This window comes from Puccinia triticina, chromosome 5A, assembly GCF_026914185.1.
Source record: "Puccinia triticina chromosome 5A, complete sequence".
Lineage (NCBI taxonomy): Eukaryota > Fungi > Basidiomycota > Pucciniomycetes > Pucciniales > Pucciniaceae > Puccinia > Puccinia triticina.
In genome coordinates, this window is record NC_070562.1 from 3,652,724 (window position 1) to 3,673,479 (window position 20,756).

Genomic DNA, 20,756 nt, shown 5'->3' on the forward strand with positions numbered 1-20,756 from the left:
TGGCTGCCCTTGGCAAACAAAGCGTTGATGATTTCTCTCAATGGAAGAAATTTGAATGTAAAGTGAAACAAAAACAAGGTGAAATTGAAGAATTATACAAGTATTCTTCAGTGACTCCAGGATTGAAGATACTTGGGGGAAGAAATCCGGATTCATTTGACCCTTCACTCAGTTTGGATATAGATAAAATCAGATTTTTCTCAAGAGCCTCCAGGTCAGCAAAAGAAGACAGTGCATCTACAATTAGTAAAATACTTAGTATTGGAGAGGCTTTGCATGTTGTTCAAAACTTATTTACTCCATATGAACTGGAAAAAGTTACATTGAAAAACACAAAAGGAAATCACAAAACAGTTCTTGACTGGCTTTACAATCTCATCTTCATGGAAAATGGCAAGAATCCTCCCCTTCTGGGCACAATAGATATATCAAAAGCCCCAAAGAGAAGACAATTTGATGCTTCTCAGCTTTGCTTTTTCAAATATATCAATTTGAATGGAAAAATGAACAGGTTAAGGTCATTTATTGCTGCTCTTGAATTGATGAAAATTTGGTTAAGAACTTAACATAAAAACTAGGCACCTCCCTCACCACTGAATATCTTAGGAACTCATATATAATTCATAATCCAGAGCTCCATCCACCATTCTCTTACTGTGTTTCTTCAGAAATGACAAACCAATTATCCTATTTCATCAATTATTTCACCTCTGCACTGTTGAGATATGCATATATCCAGTATGTAGTATGCTTCAAACCATAACACTAGCACTTTTTATATAGTCTATACTATGTTGCTGTGGGAGTTTTCTCCCTTATTGAACTTGAAATATATCTTCCTCACTCCCAAAGTGTCATTCAGGTTCTTCATCCCCTGTCCCACTCAACTGACAACATGCACAGTGCACTTCCAGGGTCTTCACTCTGCAAACCATGATTTGTGTAAATCTGCACCACATAACCCAAGACTAATCCAAAAAGAATAACAAAAAAAATAAAAAAATAATAATCCATTGAATTATTTGCACAATTTATGACATTTATCATTTATCATTAACGTGTCAGAGTCAACCTAGGTATATTTGTTATGAGTTGTAGTGTGGGCTTCCCTTTTTATCTAGCCTGTCACAGTCTGCACCTCATTGTTCAAAGATCCTAACAGCTTCCTCATCCTGTAATCTACCAACTTAGGATGCAGAACCCCAGATCCTAGATCTTCAGACCCTGTTTTTCTCTCCTCTAGACTTGAGGAGGGGACATGAGCTGATGAAACAGTCTACAGGAAATTCTAGCTCTGGTAGCTCTAATGAAGGTTACCTGAGAAGGTTCTCCCAGCTCAGACCAGGAGAACCCTATCCAGCCCTGCGCATCCACACACATGCTTTCTTTTATTGAGTTCAGCAAAAGTAATCAGGAGACTGCAGCTCACTTACTCTTCTTTGTGTGGGTGTGGTTGATTGACACACAAACTCAGTTGTGTACATATTGTCCTGTTTTTTTTTATTATAGATAGCACATTTTAAATCCCCAACTAAAAATTAAAATCAGACTTGCTGGCCAATAAAATGGGGAGCTTAAAATGGCTGCCGGAATCAACATCTTAAGCCAAAATGCTGTTAAGTGTGTCATGTTGTAATTAATTTTTTGCTGATCAAGGCCCAACGGGAACCGCACTAATGCCAGGCACAAACAAGAGGCCAGCACCCATTAATCAGCAATCCACACGTTTGCATTTGGTGAAATGGCCATATCCATACAAAACCTGGGCGTGTTTACATTGTTATGCATTTAAGATAATAAGCCGACAAGGTGGATTACGACTGGAACGGATACACAAGCATGTTTTTGGTTTATTTATTTTGTTGGTTCAATGGCACATGTTTTAGAGAAGAAAATTGGGGGGCGGGTGCTTTTGCGAATATGAAAAAGAGACGATCGAAACAGGAAAAGACGTCGGTCTACTTCTTTTCATCTTGCGGTGGGATTGAGGCGGACTCTTGAGCTGATGTTTTGACTTCGGTAGAATTTTTTTCGTTCGAAGGAGCTGGTTCCTCGGTTGGGGGAGCATCTTTCTTCGTGAGGCATGGGAATTGAAAGAGAGAATGGCCAGTCTTTTCTTCGGCTATCCTCGTGGCTTCCGAGTGCACATCAAGGACCTGCTTGGACGTGGTGGTGTAGAACTCCTTCACCTTGGCTCCATGTTTTGAGCTCAGCGCTTTCTCGTAGTACTGTTGCGACCAGCTCATCAACGAGCTGAAACCTTTGGTTGGAGCTGCCGCCGGAGCTGCGGTCGTATCAGTGGCTGGATTAGATGGCTTGGCTTTTGCCGCTCGTTCCTGAATCTGTTGTTTGCGCAGTCGATGAAATTATTTTCAATTAGTTTCTTCATGTTAGGCTTACGAAGGATGACTTGGAAAGTGTGACGTAGCCTCAATTAGACAAACCTTGTGAAAATAAGCCGTGAATTTGGCAGAGATTCCATGTTTTTGGTCGAGTGCGATGGCTTTGGCGATCGCTTGATCACCAAGAATGTAACTAGAAAGCAAAGCAGAAAATGTATCCAGTGGGTGAGCATGGCTGCAATCAAGGGGAGCGTAGAAAGTGTGGTATGTGATATGCAGAATGAGTTGGTTATATAACTAACCCATGAGCCAAGTACTCGGCGGCAATCGCAGAACGAGGTTTATCTTCTTGTTTGAGTTCCTCGTGGTCGCCTAATCCAGGGGTGGTTGGGGAAGTAGGATTCTGGTTTGAGGTTCCAGAGGAGGTGGGGAGGACCACTTGAATGACGGCGTTATCGAGCGTTCCGCCATCCAACATCAAGGATGTCTTAGCAGCTGATTCCTTTTCGAACACGATCGTCGCGCTCTTCTCCGTTTTTTCAATTGATTTGATCTTTCCACAAAAGGAGAAGAATTCATCTGGATAGGGTAAGAAATGTAATGAACAACCTTGTCGCGAGGAGGTTGGATCAAAATGATAGAGAATGCTCACTTAGACTTTGCTGTGTGGTAGTTGGACTAAGCCCTGAGACGTTCACGGCGGTACCTGAGTTTGACATGATGGTACTTGGTGCTGGCTGGATGTAGTTGAGATTAAATGGAGTGCTTTCCTGCGGTCAAAAGAGTTTTCCAAGATGGCAGGGTCTCAGAACGGTTCTTGACTGTTTTTGAGTTTGGGTGTGACACGCACCGCCCCCAGCAGTCTGGGACCCTGGACAGCCCCTGCGGCCAGCTGTCTTATCCGGCGGCTACGTCATCGCCGAGATCCGCCGCAGGTCGGACTGAAGACTGAGGCTGTGCTTCGTCGGTAGTCGGCCATCGGAGTCCACAGGTCTCGGGAGCTTCAAGCCAACAGTCCAAAGAACTCCAACGAACTCTAGATAAACATTTAGTTCCAGAAATCTCTTAATTGAGCACGGTCCCGACACTAGCTTTATCTGCCAGAGATACAAAGTCAGAATGGCTGACCTCCACGTCGGTTACACTCCACAACTTGCGCAACCTGGTTGGCGAATCTATAAGGGCCTGTAGAAAATTGAAATTTTTCATTTTTATTTCTCCCAAAACTTCTTAGAAATAAAACTGACCTTGGCCAAAATTTAGTCCTGAGCCCAAATGTGAAGAATTTCAACAATTGGACCCTCCCCTAGTTTTCACTTTTTCTGTAGAGGCTAACAAAAGTAAGAATTTTTCCAAATTGAAGCCCATGGTACAGGCCCTAACACACACCGGAACACAAAAAATGAGCAGCTCAAATAGAGTGAATCATCTTCATTTTCGCAGCATGGCTATGTGGTCCGACCTTGACCTGCCTCCGCGGCGCAAGCTGCTTCGGAGGCGGGCACTTCGCGGCCAGGAGGGCCTTTAGTTAAGTTCGACTGAATCCCCAGACCGGGGGATTGGCTTTGTTCTGGTCGAATGTATAACGTAAAAGGCAACTGCCTATCGGACTCATCTATCCAGACCCTCTAGCCAGACGAGGATCGATGCTCATTTTTTCTTTCCCCTTCTCTTTCTTGATAGAATCAAGGGTGGTGTTGCTCCGGTTGCCATGTCACAATGAACCTTTTGCTATGCAAGAAACAGAGCATTTTACCATGCAACAATCGCCTTCTTGCGCACTCTAGCCGGTCAAAAGGCTTTCAAAGATTGTACCTCCTATTCCACGGTTATCTTTCTGGTTCTTACTTGTCTTGTTGTGCAACAAAAATACTGATGCAATTTTGTTGCGCAACAACTAGCACTGATCCATTTTCTTCATTTGCAACCCGATCTGTTGGTTTTGCGCAAAATATTGGCGGTTTCTGCGACAAGTTCTGGTCAGTTTTGGTAACGGTAACCAACGCTGAGCCATTTTCGCTCCCTAGCCGATCGAACCTCATTCCCCTGTTTCACCTTATTTCACTTTCAAGTTGCGTGGTATTGACACATGATAGTGATACCAGGTATGAACAAATTTGGTTCCTGGCCAGCCGAGGATCGTTCCTCTAGGAAATCGAGGATTGCTTCGACCATTCTTGTTCACTTTTTCATAATTGTACAAAGAGACCAAGAGCACGACAGCTAAAGAGACCAAGAGCACGACAGCTCGCCTAGAGACAACCAGATACCGCAACACGTAGAGCACTGCTGGAGAGTATCAAGTTCGATGAGGAGGCAGGTTCGAAATTCAAGATAAGAAGCGCGCTTGCTACTGCTAGAGGCCTTTTTCATCCACTTTCCAATCATCCCCTCGCCAATCGTATATTTCCTACCAGTCATACGTTCTTGTGAACCTAACTCTACTGAGAACTAATACAACCAACTAGACATAAATATTACAACTTATTTTAATACATATTCCCCTCCCAAAGTTAATACTCTCATATAGACACGGATTAGACACAGTACTTCAGCCAGTAAGTCCTTTCCTTTCAAAACAACATCCAACTATTCTAATTTCTAGGAACCTATTCAAATTACAGGTACAGCACAAGAAAGATGAAAATCCAAATCTTGCGTGTCATGTTCACTGCAGCAGTCTTTGTCACACTATGTAAGGAACAAACTTCACCCTCCCATTTGTGACTAAACTCTTTGAGATACATCAAATAGACAGAGGTAACACTTGCTCATACTTCTTTTTCCTTATCTGTCTGTTTGCAGTTGAAGGCTCAAATGCAGCACCATTTAGTCTCCACCTGCACAAAAACCTGGTAAAAGCTGAAAAATATATTAAAAAACATGCTTGGGAGTAAGACTTCTCATTTGGACAAGTTCTTATCAATTATCATAGTTGAATTGAGCCTGTCAAAAAATTAAACCTCAAAAGATCAACAAGCCTCAAAATTTAATCAAAACTAATAATTTTTATGATCAACACTCCAAATACATGTAATCAAAATTGTATATCCAGCTTACTCCTATTTTAGTTTTCCATCTCCATGTACCCAAATTGTCTAATTGTAACCTACCACATAGTATCTCATGATGGGCCGTTTAGTATTTCTTCATGCAAGATATCTTTCATTTTATAGTCTGATTACTCATTTTGTTAAACTAATACAAGAATCTTCAACAAATCAGAAATAATATGTATATAATGTACATACATTTTGGATGCAACCATTAGTCTGGTTCACATTGGATTTTTAACACCGTTTTTATCCAATTTGTCATTAATGTTGTGTTTTTTCAAGTTGGTCAGATTCTTGTGAAACCAATTTTTCTGATGATTGAAAAATTTGTGCAAATTTTATGATAAAATGAAATGGAAATGGTTTCAAATTCACCAATGTGAACCGGGCTATTACATGTGATAAATGGGCATATTTTAAAGAACGGGTGATCTTTTGTTTTCCAACCACGGGTGTTAGACTAAAACCAAGTGAGGACTAACGGCCTGAGAGTTTCAGCTGGCAAGTAAAACCTCTCTACCCCCTAGATAGCTGTATCAGGTTTTACTACACCATCTACACTCATACCAAGTTTCACATGCATTTCACTTTCATTTCCACTATTGTTAACAGATAATTTATGCTTCTATCTAGTGACACTTGTATGATAGAGGTTATAAGTATTACTCACTGGATTCTATTGTTCCCCAGACTTTCAGAAGAGACAAAACTAACAACATCATTTTATTTACTCATTCCTCTTTATTTGAAGATACATCAACATATCACTGCTTCAGATAGCCAGATCCCTTCATATCAATGAATCACTGTCTGGATCTCTAAGCCTGAACTTCTCAAAACTTATCAATGGTTGAGTGTGAACTCCTTGGATCCAATCAAAACCCGTCTACAACTTGAAAGCCACTGGAAAATCCCAGTCAACTTCCATTAAGCAGATTTTAATCACTCCGGAGTTACAGAGAGCAACTTATGCAACCCTACAGCAAACACAACAAGGATGATACCAGATGAGAATAGATGAAACCAGAACTTTGGATCTTTTCATTTCTAACCTTGTGCTTTCCAGACACAGGTGGTAGGCTACAACAAAGTGAGGACCAACAAGGACTAACAACCTGAGAGCAACTTATGGTCATTGCAACCCTAGGGTCAACACAAAGAGGATGATACCAGATGAGAAGAGATGAAACCAAAACTTTGTATATTTTCATTTCTAACCTTGTGGTATCCAGATAGAGATGGCAATCGGTACCCGGGTACCCGCCGCGTGTCCGGGTACCGCCTGCTTTTTTGGCCCAAAACAGATACCCGTACCCGTACTTGGCACCCGCGGCGGCGGTACCCGCCACCCTGATGAGTACCCGCCGGCGGGTGCCGGGTACCGCCGCGTGGGTACCCATTTGCCATCTCTATTTCCAGACACAGGTGGTAGACTACAACAAAGTGAGGACTAATTACCTGAGAGCAACTTATGCAACCCTAGATTTGACACAAAGAGGATGATTCCAGATGAGAAGAGAGGAAACCAAAACTTTGGATCTTTTCATTTCTAACCTTTTGGTTTCCAACCATGGGTGGGAGAATACTGCAACCAAGTGAGGACTAATGACCTGAGACAACCATGGGCCTTTGCTTTACTGTTATTGGTAAATTGTAGATATAGTAGATGTTTTTGCCTCAATACTATAACAGATAGCACTCCGATCAGTAAAGAATTTTTCTTTACTATAACACATATTTGATTTTTGTCAATTTTTTTTATACAGGTATGGTATCAGTTAAGTAATTCTTTTGTTGATGGGAGCTGTCAAAAGGCTCCTTATGACCACAACAAGGCATTTTCACCTAGTTTTTCCCCTTTTTATTTCAATAAGCAAGGGTAAAAGTACATTTAAACACGCTTTTACCCCTGGTTATTGAAATAACTAGGGTTGATACATGTTTAATAGGGCTCTCTACTATATCAGCCCATTGGCAAAAATTCCTTTATTATAACCAGTAAAGTAACGTAGATGATAAAAACATCTATACTCTACTGGAAGGGCCTGGTTATAGTAAAGTAAAGGTCCATCATTGCCTGAGAGCAACTTATGTGAGCTTGAAAAACCAAAATTATGGAAATGAGAAGAGCAGAGATGGAGTGAATGTGAGTGAGAAACCTGAGAAAACAGACCCAGAGTCAACAAGAAGAGGATGATACCGGGTGGGTGAGACTCAAGCAATGAAACCAAAACTTTGGATGAAGAAAAGAGAAACAAAAATAGGAAACATGTGTAACTATATACATCCAATAATCTAGGTTTAGGTTTCATGACTATCACTAATCTGTGTCCACTAATGTGATGCAGTGGGGTGAAAAGGACACACCTGGACTGCAAGTTCAACATATTTATGAAGTGTGACCCAAAGTTCAGCCTTTGTCTCCACCAAATGTCTAGGACCCTGTGAGTTTTTTGTGATAAATTTGCCCCTTTATGACATACTAGGGAAATTGCGGCTGCGCCGCGGAAAAAATAGTTTGCACAAGTTTCTTCAAAAGAACAGACCTCAAACATTCAAATTGAGTAGTAATCAGCATGAGCAAAGACTTTTTTGGACACAATCATTACTACAACAAATGACGATATAGCATTTTTTTTATACTCAAAGTGAATTGCCACGCAATGTTGTAACTAACGGTGGGTATTTATTGCTACGGTAACGTGTAACGTAATGATAACATAACAAATTTTGGCCTTTATTGTTATTGTTAGCAGTAACGTCAGTGCAATATCAATATCACACCAAGAGTTTTTTTTTGTGACAGCCGTTACTATAACTGAGCGCGGAGTGACAGATATTGGGCGAGATAACAAGCAATAAAAGGCCAAAATAGGTCCAATTTAGCCTTTTATTGCTCAACAACGCGTTAATTTACCCGTAACAGCCTCAAAAAAAGAGGCTTGTTACATTACAAGTGATGCCGCTGTTTGTGCATTACTGCTAACAATAACGGCGCAAAAAGTAAAGGCGGGCAGTTACTTTACAAAAATCCCACAGATATTAGGGGGATTCAAAGTTGGCCATGTACAACTTGCATACACTTTTGCAAGTTGGTGTTCAAGGCTTTATTGAACACCAAATTTCAAAAAAACATTCAAGAAGGCTTAGGGGGTGTAGTACAGTGTGGCTTGCATGCACTTTTGCAAGTCGGTGTTCAAGTTCATTCTTGAACACCGACTTGCAAAAGCGCATGCAAGTCGCATCTGGCCAACTTTGAAACCCCCTATTGTAAAGTAAAGTAACTACCCACCATTGTTGTAACTGTTGTGCAAAAAATCCTCACCTGGTATTACTTTTAGTGCACTTTACATGTTTGGTCAGAGAGAAAAGTTGAAAGTTGTGCTTGGATAGGGGGAGGAACAGGACAAATTTTTCCAACATCTCAAAACTTCTCCTTCAACACCATCTTGTTTAATTAAGATGTGAACCAAAGGCTGTCTTGGTTGCCGGAAAATATTCAATAGTTTGATGTGTGTATCACCTACACACCATACCCAAATCAAAAGCCACTTGGGACCGTTTAATGGCGTTTGGATTTCAACAAGATCAACGCGCCAGCATTGGGGGGTTTCAAACATGGTGCAGGTCCCAGTTCAGGAAGCCCAATTCAGGAAGACAAACTTTCTGCAAAATGAATTTTCAAATTATTTCTGTATGTTTTTTGGGTAAAATTGGGTGGGTGTGTTGCAGGTTCCTGGATTTTGTGAATTGGGGGTTCCTGGAACAGGACCTGCACCATGTTTGAAACCCCCTATTGTTACATATGTAGGTTCCTTCATCAAATAGGGCATGGACTTTGTTGGCCCCTTGCACACACCACTATAACAACTGCTGTAGATTACGGAATTGGTTGTGCAATCCACCTGGCCTCCACTCTGGAAAAGCAGGCCAAATGGGATCATCACATCAACTTAGCAGTTCCTGGCTATTGAAACTCCAAGCTGAGTAGTGCCTTGGCAAAACACTATTTCTGTACTACGGTACAGGAGCTTGATGAAGCTTGATTCTTGGTTAGCAACCAGAAGTATTGTGACACAAACGTACAGAGAAAACCCAATCTTGAACAGTCAACAGATCCAGGAAGAGCAGCCTGAAAAGCTGAACAATAAGGTAATAATTAGATGTGCTTGCTCAGAAGAGACCTAAGTGTCAATAAAAGAGAGGTAGATTGAATTTTGGGGCAGTATGAGAATCCTTGGTAGGATCAGCACTGTTGATGATCATGGAGGTGGTGGTGGTGGTGATGTTGTTGTTCTGGAGAAGCCTCCTCCTGGGAGTTGGCGAGGGCTGTCTGCTGGGCTGAATCTGCAATGGCCTTGCCAAGCATCCAGTTCAGCTCGTCAATCACCCCGCTCTTTCGCATCAGCAGTCTGGCTGCGTCGTTCCCTTGGGCCAACGAGCCCTCCTGTCAACAAGAGCTTTTGGCATGGTCTAGTGAGCGGTCGTGTCGGGGTGAGTCTTTGTGGTCTATGGGCTTGTTGATTGAGCAGGCCGATTCGCTGTATTTTCCGTAGAGGGATGTGATCTCATGGTCGGAAGTGCTGGAGGAGGTCTTGCTGGTCAGTTGGCGTTGGGCCTTGGCGGTGGCGGGGGGAGAGCTTGTTTTCGGCGCTTTCGAAGTAGGGTGCTGATGACTAATGCGAATTCCTTGAAGATAGCATGAGCAAGAAGAGGTTAGTCATCTGCGAGGCTGATGGTAGTATGTATAGAAGAATGGTAGCTTGCGTCTCAAAGACCCCAACCGGAAAAAATTATCAAAAATAGAGGTAACAGCAATCGTTCAAGCTGTCATATGGCGACCTGAAAGACATGATTTTGTAAAACAACATCAAGAAAGGTATTGCATGGCACTTTGTGGTAAACCGAGTACAGCCACTCGGAACTAGAGACGGGATGATGTGGTGTCCCAAATGGACTCCGCTCCAGATCCGGAATTGAATCCCTACAGAAGTCACCGTCCACCAGGACTGCCGCCAAGAAAAGCATTGGCCTCTCTTTCTTCTCTTTGTTGTAATATGTACATATATCCTCTCTCTGATCGGACACTCTCGTCTGGTTCCTTGTATTACCTTCCCCGGCCCTCTGGCCGTACATATCTTCTAACCCCCATTCTGCGCCCTCTGGCTGTATTCACTTTTATCCTGACCCGGATCCTTGGCCTAATGTCCTGTACTATACGGGTTTTTGTCTCGGCATCACTCTTGAGGCCCACTATCTCGTACTGTAGAACCAAGGGTCTAAATAGAGGCTCTCTCGAGCCCCGAGATGGATCCTCAGCTCGCTGATGCTATTTTCTCCGCACCTAAGGAACACCGTGTAATCACACCACGGCGCGCATTGGATAGCAAGCTGGGTATTGTTTATGGGTGATAATCATTGAATTGTGCTTTGTTTTGCTTTTGGTAAAAAGTCTGGAAAGCTGATACAGCGATTGTGAAGGGCTGATTTTGAAATTTGTGGTACTGGAGCTCGCCACGGGAACGCTGCGCTTTACAATACTTTTGCCAAAATGTCCGAACGACTATTGCCATCGGCAACCTGCATTTGGAAATTATTTTCCATCCAGGTTGGAGAAATGCGCACTGCAAATATGAAACCAGCATTTGTGCCTTCAAAAGAACTGTCACCGCGCACTTTCGCTTTTGTTTAGAAAGTTACCCAGATGGGAAGTGCTGCCAAAAAAATACTTCGCAACATGTCTATACTTTTTTAATCAATTCAGATTTTTGTTGTGACCTGCATTTGGCCAAGCTTGGAATAGCTAGTCAGGTTGGGCAACAGCATTTCCCTGTCTACACCAAGGCCAAAAGTTGGGGGGGCAACAAATATAAAAGGGGGCCGTGGTCGGAGAAGTGTCCCGGTAAGGCCCCTGGGAGGTATTGACTGGCTCTGCTGTAATTGTCGTCCTCCCAGAGAGTGTCTTACAGTAAAAATCATTAATTACATTGATAACTCCTTTTGTTGCGCAGCGTTCACAGACCCTACAGTGGGGAAATGCTGCGCGAAAAAAGGAGTTGTTGACGTAATTAGTGATTTTTAATATGCCAGAATTTGAGCTTTGTTGTCTTCTCACTTTCTCTTCTTTCCTTCCTGTTTTGCCTAGTGGCCTCTTTAACTGTCTGACCAAGTGGTCTAATCCTGTCCTGTCCTGTTTCACCGAGTGGTCCTCCTGTTCCTGTCCCCTGTTCCTGTGCCCTGTTCCTGTCCCCTGTTCCTGTCCCCTGTTCCTGTCCCCTGTTCCTGTCCCCTGTTCCTGTCCTCTGTTCCTGTCCCCTGTTCCTGTCCCCTGTTCCTGTCACCTGTCCTGATTTGTATGGCCAAGTGGCCATGACTTGTCTCCTGTTCCCTTTCACCAGTTCATGTCACCTGTCCTGTCCCCTGTTATTGTTGTTAGGCCCCCTTTGGATCTTGCTGGGGGGCTCTCTAGTTGTTTGGTTAAAGTCCGCTCCTTGGACATGAAATAAAAATCATCAAGTCTGAGCACCAAGCAACCTCCTTCCATGCTTCTTGGTCCTACCAGTTACCCCAGATAGTCCCTCCCCCTTTGTTGCCTCATCTTCTTGAGCTGAAATCTCAACAATATAAGGGATGACATGTTGAACCTGGGAGCCTCCAAGATCACAATTTACACACCCAAACTCTTAATTTTCAGTAAAAAGGGGGTTTTTCCCTACTTTTACAAGGAGCTTCACAAGTCAGGAGAGTGACCCTTTGACAAGTTTCAATTCCAACATTGGAAGCTAAAACAGTTGTAGGTAGCTGATACAAATACACTATCTTGACCATGTAAAAGTAAAGAAATCACATAATTTTGGAAAACATGTCAAAAAACATTGAAAGTATTTCTCCAAAAAAGTGTATTTATTACAGAAGTGCACAGGGGGGTCAGAATGTTGACACTACTCATTTCACACTGTGCAAATGTCTTCTTTGCAATCACATTAAATTACATATTTTTGTTAATTATTTCCTGAGTTTCAAGGATTCAAGTTATTGGAAATTTGTCTCAAATTTCCAATTCTTCTTTGATGTGCCAGATGCAATGCAGCCTGATGCAGTGCAAGAAACTTAGAAAACAAATTTTAAACTATAGTTTCTTACAAAGTAATTTGTTTTTGGGATTTCAATTTATCATCTATCTCTTGGGACCTTATTCAGTTTCACTGTTCCATCTCTCTTTCACAGTGTTCTTCTCCCCTTAAATAATATTCAGGCTCCCTTCTACTAATGTAGCCACAGTTAGTCTTAGCCCATCACTTAACTTGTAGATAGGTAGATTTGAATTGACACGCACTCTTTGTTAAATCTATCATCAGTTTAATACACTAGACAGGACTACTCCATTAGAGAGCCCTAGATTATTTCATTTAGGCCCTGTTTGGCAGCGTCATTATAGCGCAATAAATAATCGGGGCATGCCCCTTTACATTATGTAAAACATCATTTTTGGGCCTGATCTTTTGGAAGTAAACTATCAAGCTTTATAACAGCTTACTTTCAAAAGCCTATCCTAAAAAAATGTTTTTTACAATATGTAATGGTATTGCATTTTGAACATTACGCTGCGTAATATGACGCTGCCAAACAGGGCCTTAGTTATTACTCTCAGCCTGAGAATAGTTCTAGCTTCTCAGCCCCAGCCTTTCTCTAATATCTGAAATCTAAAACTCTTCCAGTTCACTAGAGTTGATTCAAAGAATGATAAAAACCAAACATGGAATGATGATTTTCCAACCAGAGGTTTATCATTGCTTACAGGTCAATATCAAGCAAAAAGTCAATGCCCTTACATAATAGGGGGGTTCACAATAGGATAAAAACAAAACTTTAGAGTCAATTTTAAGGCCTTTATCAAGATTTTTTTTTAAATCTGGCAAGTTGTACAGGACTGGTTCTCCCCTGAGAATCAAAGCAAATTCTTCATTTTTTAAAAAGTGGATCATAAAGGCCTTAAAATTAGCTCTAAAGTTTTATTTTTATCCTATTGTGAACCCCCCTAATTGATGCAACACTTTATCCTCAATTACGACCGTTGCCCTATGTATTAATAGAATGATTGATATTACTTGTAATACAACGATTTTTAAGCTTGCTAGATATTTGGCTTGTGATCGAGCAGAAATTATGGACAAAAAGTTGAAATTCTGCTTCTGATCTTGAAAAATGTTCTTTAAACATGCGAAGTGATCCATTGGATGATGTAGTCCATTTGTTTGAATTTATCATCGCCTGGTTCGTTATGCATCTCGTGATAATATCCTTCAAAATCCTAAAACCCAAGTCAGAAAAATAAGCCGTGGTCAGTTTATCAGGAATACCTCCTTATTCAAGACATCTGGAGCCTTCTTGCCTTGAATGTTTTATCTTCTGCCATTGTTTTTTCGACAAGTTGCTGGGTGGCATCGTGCCAAGTGACCTGCATGATTAAGGAACGTCGACGAGCAGGAAGCGGTGTTGTTTTGTTTTAAACATGAGCATGCAGACGGATGATATGAGTTGGCAAATGCGTGCTCGATATCATTGGCTTACATTATCCGCTGTACCATGAACCGCCAACACAGGTAATTTCGACGGGTATTGCTTGTAATCATGAGAAAGCAATTGCTGTCCACCCAAAAGCATATCACCCACTCCTTTGTACTAAGACAGTCATTTTTTAGTAAGATTGGTGCAAATAAGCACTTCAATCAGCGCCTTCCGAATAAACACGCTTCTCATCAAAATACGCAGAGAGGAACAAACGAGAGTATGCTTACAGTCCCTATAGGAGCACATAACGGATCGTGACTGTATTGTTCCTGGATGACAGGATCCCTGCAGATGTCCTGGCCCGGCGAGTAAAAGATATAAAGTGAAGAATACGATAGTATCAGTTCAGGTATGGATACCAGATGAACAACAAGAAGCACTCACTTTGGCGGAGACCCCGACCTTATGGATATCATTTGAAGCATTCTGTCAGCAAATCGAATTCTATGTGTTGTCGTTGATGAAAAGTTTCCCCTGGGAGTGACGACTTACATTGAGGCTGAGCTTGGGCAAGATGGCACCCACGAAGCTACCAAGTCTGATCAAAGCACCAGCGGTAGCCACACCGGGAGTTTGGGCAATCAACGGACTGGAGAGTACTAAGCCACCAGTAATTAATGATAGACCTTCAAGCGGCGGGGAACGTGTCGTGTAAGCGAAGGCTATTCCACCCCCCTGAGATGCCAGCGTTCCGTCGAAGTAGGAACGAGAACATGTGAGTTAGTATTTGGCTCTTTGATGTATCTTATGGATAGCTTGGGCAGATTCTGGTGCTCGAGAGCTTGTAGGATTGTACGCAGTTCCTGCTTAAGATGTACGCCGACTCAAAGAAAAGAACTGTTAAAAGCTATGTTAATGTACCCCAATCAATGCCACGAATAGACCATCCTGTACGACATGACGTATCATTTGCATGGCTTTCATCAGTGCATATTGGCACGTGGCAAAGGAGATGCTTAACTCCACCGTCGGTCCGGACCCGACTTGCTGGGCCAAGGCGATGAAGGCAGGATAAAAAATACATAGAGATATGTGGAGAGAGATCACTGACCATGCTGTGACCCATCAGGAAGACCTTGCGACCATGGCAGCGTTCAGGAGCAGCCTCTTGGGCGACAAAAAAGTCAGCGTCCTTGAGACCGGCCGCCCAAGATGTTTGCCCTTGGGTCTTGGTCCGCGCCGCGGTTTCACCAAAACCCTTGACGAGGGAAGAAAGGAACTATCAGAAGTGCTTGTGACTGGGCGGTCAACAAGGGAATGGGTGTCCGCCCACCCGTTGGTCGAAGGCAAAGACCTCGATACCAGCCTCGGCATATCGACTGAAGACATGGTCGTAACGAGAGATGTGCTCCATGAATCTGAAAGAAAGATTCCAGTTAGCTAACCATCCATTCTCAACAATTCACAGGCGAAGCTGATCAACAGACAGCCTGGTGGCACTGATCTGGCATTTTGTTAACTGGGGAAGCAGTTGAAGGAGGTGGGTAAAGAGAGGGGATGAGTGGACTGAGCTAAGTCACATACCCATGAAAGAATATCAACTTGGCAATTGGCTCTTTCCCACTGGGAGTCCAACGTTTGGTGAAAAACGAGCACCGCCCAGGCCCGTCTTCCCATCCGGTTTGCGCAGTGAAGCTCGACATTTCTCTCGAGTTGCGGTCGTCTCACTTGCCGACGGGCGATGGAGTGTAAGAAGTCTTGGAATGCTGTTGTTAGCAGGTAATTATTTTTGGGCTCGAAGTGAAATTGTACAGATGTCGATGAGCCAGAGACGTTTTGGAAATGTTCAGATACTTCCCAATCACGTGCTCACTCGAGCTTAGATGTTGTGGCCCGAGTTTAGCCCTGATTTAAGGGACGCCGGCTGAAAAAAATACAATAAGAAACGAGTGGGGGGGGCAGCTGGCACAAATATACCGCATCAACAAGCTCAGAGATTCGGGCGAGGGGCAAAAGCCAGCCTCGTGGTCATGGGGGGGTCCATCCCATAAAAAAAGACAACAGGTTTGCAAAACAGGTTGTGGTTGTTGGGTGTACGTAGGAAGACAAGATATTCTCCATTTTCAGGCCAGAAGAGTCGTGAGATCGAAATGTCCACGGGCAGAAACAGGCAGAAACTCACAATCTGGCTCTCAGCGGGTGATATAAGGATACACTATGTTGCCCCAACCGAACTTGGGTCAGATTATGGGGGTCTTTCCAGGGGCGCTGACGGAAGAGTCTGAAACAACGTAAAAACTCACCAGCCTTCGGCGCAGTGGGTTACTAACGGATGGGTCTGAGGAAGCGTTGAAGCATTGAAGAGGTAAAGCAAGGGAAGACCAAAATTGGGTGGCATGAGTTGAATGTTTATCAGGGAAACAAAACAAACCTCACAAGCATCTCATTGGTTTGGACTAGCTTGCATCGACCTTTTTTGTCCAAAAACTCCGGGTACATACACATGTATGAATATCCTGGTCTGCCTTCGGATCCTGAGCCTCGGAAATCCATCGTGTATCATGTATACTTTAACGCTGACAAAAAGGCGGAGCCGCAAAGCAAAAGAGCCATACAAATAGACAGCGGCAAATTGCAAGAAAAAATAGCCCATGGCTCACATTGGCAGTCGTGCTCTAGGAATGCCTGAATTCGCTTCGATTTATCGAACAATGACTTTGGTGGGTCGAACCGGATACATCAGGTTGTTTGTTCTCACAAATATCCAAAGAGCATTATAAATGTGGGCAGTGATTTGAGATACATACATACGCCTTCCGGTCTTGAAGTTCGCATTGCAGCTCTGGCCGGCACAGAAGTGGGATGCAGACCCAAACAATCGCCCCCAAACTTTTGTTCACGAGATGGATGAAGGCAAGATAGCTAGGCTATGGACTTGCCATCACAAGAGGACGGTCCCATCCGGATTCCGAGAGGCTGCAGGCTGTCGAGTGCCATCCAAATTTGTACAGCTCTTGAGGTCATCTCAGCTTGCAGTCTGTTTGCTGGCCTGGGCCAATCCCACCCATCTTCAGGGCTCGGCCGAAACTCATCCGGGATCACAGTCTGCACACGCAACAAATCAAACCCATCATTGCAGCCCAACGAAACCGCCATGTTTATTCAAGTCTATCGCACTAACTTCACTACTGTCTGCCACACCTCCCGGTCAATGCTGCCACGAGCATATGCGGAGTTTTATGCACGCCAGACACTGGGCGCAGGTCGAGAATCCGTGAGACTTCCTCGGACTACCTGATCATGCAAGGATGTAAGATTACATTCTGCACGCCTAGAAAAGAAGCCGGTATGTCTGTATGGTGTTTCCTCGTCCCAACCTATCCTTATAACTTTCAATGCCTCTTTCCAACGCTCTACAGCACTGGTTTCTTTCAATCCCTGCAGGAAAAGAAAGACAAAGGGGTTTCAATGATGGGCAGATTTCTTGATAATATAAACATGTATTATTCTTCTACGGGACAATGAGAAAACGCCCCGCACGAATCTCCTAGTCGCAGCGTGCCCATTCACATTGATCCTTTGATATTTCCCCCCTTTCCATGACTCTAGTATCACGATGTTTACCCAAATAAAATGCCTGTGGATATCAGATGTAACCACCACATAATCCTGTTGACCAATAACACTTTCCATAGGACACAATTTGAACACATAGCCCTGCTCACGTTGGGAGATTCAACAAGTTCACTGATGTTTGTGATGAAATCTTCATAAACCTTCACACATTAAGATCCAAGTTGTTTCTGAAGATCCTGATGATGAGGTGGAAAATTTCATTATTTGCCGATGTGAATAACGTTAAAACCAACAAATCAACTTCACCTTGAGCAAAATAAACACGGCGAGTCCGACGAGTGCGCGTGGAGAAGTTCGGGATGCGCGGGTGCCGCGAGCACGGCCCACGGGAGTGTTGAGTTCGGCCCTCGGGCTGACGGGGCCGCCAGCCGATATGTAGCCCGACCTAGCCCGACCCTGCCCGACCGGTGTATGTATGTTTTTCCAAATGAAACCTTAAAGTTTAAACCTCTATAAGGCAAATCTTGACGCAGTGTAAATAAATAAATATGACGTAGATACTTTACACGTCATCGTGGATATTTCTTTAAATATCGATACCAGGGGCATCCAAAATTCCTGTGGCTCCCCCTACTGAATCTCAACCTCAATCCCCATCTCCCAAAATTGAACGTCGTCATGTCTGTCCAAGAGGTCACAACCACTGCTTTTAATGACCAAAAACCAGGTCAGGATAACCACTCTTCCGTTCGCAAGGAAATGCATGCATCCATGCACATGACTCAAAACTGATGCCTTTGATTGATCGTGGTACATTGCGCAGGTACTTCTGGTCTCCGAAAACGGTGAGTCATCCTACACTTCAATCCTTCACCACGTTCTTCCCTTTTCCGACAGTCTCGATACGACGCGTGTTGACTTTGGGCAAATCGATTTTTCAACAGTGTCAAAGTTTTTGAGCAGGCCAATTACACCGAGAACTTCATCCAAGCCATATTAGATGGCATGCCAGCGCCAGGGGTCAAAGACTCCACTCTGGTCGTGGGAGGGGATGGAAGATATTACAGTCCAGAATGCATTCAAAAGATCATCAAGCTGGCAGCCGGTAATCAAGTCAAGCACTTAATCATCGGCCACAAGGGGATACTCTCGACCCCCGCCGTCAGCAACCTCATCCGAAAACGAAAAGCCGATGGTGGGATTTTGTTGACTGCCAGTCATAATCCCGGTGGCCCTAATGCAGACTTCGGGATCAAATACAACGTGTCTAACGGCGGCCCGGCACCCGAAGGGGTGACCGACAAAATTTACGAGATCACCAAAACTCTCAAGAGTTATAAGATGATCGAATTACCTGAAGTGAGCCCCTCTTCTCTCCCTTGATATTCTAATCGCACATCGAATTAATTTCCGTTTTTTGAAAAAAGGTTGATCTCTCAAAACTTGGCCCACAAAATCTCGGCCCAATCAGTATTGAGATAGTCGATTCCGTCGCCGATTATCTCGTTCTACTCAAATCAATCTTCGATTTTGATAGCATCAAAGCTTACCTCCACGGTAACCCACCGCCACTGAAAGTCTTATTCGACGGAATGCACGGTGTCACGGGTCCTTATGGACAAGCTATCTTTGTCGAAACCCTCGGTCTTTCGGCTGAATCGATTCAAAATTGTGTATCTAGCCCCGACTTTGGTGGCGGGCATCCGGACCCCAATTTAACGTACGCTCACGAGTTGGTGGCCCGGGTCGACAAGGAGAACATCGGCTTTGGGGCTGCCTCGGATGGAGACGGAGACCGAAACATGATTTACGGGAAGGATGCGTTTGTGACCCCAAGTGACAGTGTGGCTATCATCGCCGATTGGGCCCAAGAAGCCATCCCTTACTTCAAAAGCGGCATCAAAGGATTAGCGCGTAGTATGCCCACCAGTGGCGCCATCGATTTGGTTGCCAAAGCGAAAAAACTCGAAGTGTTTGAAGTACCCACCGGATGGAAATTCTTCGGTAACTTGGTAAGTCATGAAAGCTTGTCCGAAACGTGGTTTTCCAGCCATAATGTGAAAGAATGCCGATACTGATCTCTCTCCACGTTGGAATCATTTACTTCGCTAGATGGATGCCGGTCGCTTGTCTATTTGCGGGGAAGAATCCTTTGGGACCGGATCAGATCACATTCGAGAGAAGGATGGATTGTGGGCAGTAGTTGCATGGCTTTCAATCCTTGCCGCTGCCGAGAAACGAGGAATTAAGAATGGGATTAAGGGTGTCCTCCAAGACCACTACAAGAAATACGGCCGAAGTTTTTTCTCCCGTTACGATTACGAAGAAGTTGATTCGGTTGGAGCGTCGAAGATGATGTCACACATCGAGTCCGCCTTTGGTAAGGATGACTTTATCGGCAGCTCGCTCAGCTCGGAGACTAGCAGCACCAGCTTCAAAGTCAAAGAAGCCGGTAACTTCAGCTATACCGACCCGATCGACAAGAGCGTCTCCAAGGGGCAAGGGCTGTATGTCAAGTTCGCCGACGGAAGTAGGATCGTGTATCGTCTAAGCGGAACTGGAAGCGCCGGTGCGACCATCAGAATTTACGTTGAGAAATATAGCCAAAACGAGCAGGAGTACGATCAAGATACCCAAGTCGGTTTGAAACCCTTGATTGAAGTGGCCTTGAAGCTATCTAAGTTGCAACAATTCACTAGCCGCGAAAAACCTACGGTTATCACCTAAAAGCCCTGTCGAGAAGTATTTTCTACGTTCATTGAAATCCCCTACCTACTCTGCTCTGTCATTAAAAAAATGTACACAAATGTACCCCTGAATATTTATTTCCGTTCTCTTCCTCACATGGTCCATAATCACTAAAAATAAATTATTACTGTAGTGTAATACCTGTATGCCACCGAAAACGTAGAACAGAAATGCAGCATTACAAGTCCTATAAATTATAATCTATTATCTATTGTGTTTTGCTTAATGGTTGGACTTCAAGAGCGAAGTTGAGTGCTATAGTTATGGGATTTTCTGGCACAGCCCCAGTTTAATCTCCATCATTCTGCCATACGGAGCCTGCCTGTACCAAAGTGAAAATGATCATGATGATCTTTATTTCACGATGTGAGGCAAAAACAAAAAAAATAGAATTACGGAATGCCATGATTTGTGCACAGCAACAGGACCATCCGTCCAAGCATTCTACAAAACACAATACATATTGTGAAATCATTTTCTCTTCTCCAGTCTTGCTGAACCCCGTACTACTACCATGCAGCCA

At 43.6% G+C, this 20,756-nt stretch overlaps 4 protein-coding genes across 4 annotated transcripts; 1 reads left to right on the forward strand and 3 right to left on the reverse strand.

The window, feature by feature from the left end:
- Positions 1-1,958: 1,958 nt before the first annotated feature.
- PtA15_5A458 (uncharacterized protein) lies at positions 1,959-3,061 on the reverse strand (the record flags this gene model as incomplete). The annotated part of the gene is made up of 4 exons (XM_053169221.1): positions 1,959-2,342; positions 2,445-2,535; positions 2,645-2,921; positions 2,995-3,061. 4 exons carry the CDS (start codon positions 3,059-3,061, stop codon positions 1,959-1,961), a joined length of 819 nt encoding a protein of 272 aa, XP_053020440.1.
- A 6,787-nt stretch (positions 3,062-9,848) lies between these two features.
- Positions 9,849-10,251, reverse strand: PtA15_5A459 (uncharacterized protein; the record flags this gene model as incomplete). Its single annotated transcript, XM_053169222.1, has 2 exons — positions 9,849-10,074; positions 10,241-10,251. The coding sequence occupies 2 exons, from the start codon at positions 10,249-10,251 to the stop codon at positions 9,849-9,851; spliced, it is 237 nt and encodes a 78-aa protein (XP_053020441.1).
- Positions 10,252-13,610: 3,359 nt separating this feature from the next.
- Positions 13,611-15,612, reverse strand: PtA15_5A460 (uncharacterized protein; the record flags this gene model as incomplete). Its single annotated transcript, XM_053169224.1, has 9 exons — positions 13,611-13,709; positions 13,791-13,856; positions 13,970-14,080; positions 14,197-14,265; positions 14,354-14,371; positions 14,462-14,644; positions 15,021-15,167; positions 15,243-15,327; positions 15,494-15,612. 9 exons carry the CDS (start codon positions 15,610-15,612, stop codon positions 13,611-13,613), a joined length of 897 nt encoding a protein of 298 aa, XP_053020442.1.
- A 2,551-nt stretch (positions 15,613-18,163) lies between these two features.
- Positions 18,164-20,212, forward strand: PtA15_5A461 (uncharacterized protein; the record flags this gene model as incomplete). Its single annotated transcript, XM_053169225.1, has 5 exons — positions 18,164-18,212; positions 18,309-18,330; positions 18,430-18,844; positions 18,913-19,497; positions 19,598-20,212. The coding sequence occupies 5 exons, from the start codon at positions 18,164-18,166 to the stop codon at positions 20,210-20,212; spliced, it is 1,686 nt and encodes a 561-aa protein (XP_053020443.1).
- Positions 20,213-20,756: the final 544 nt, after the last annotated feature.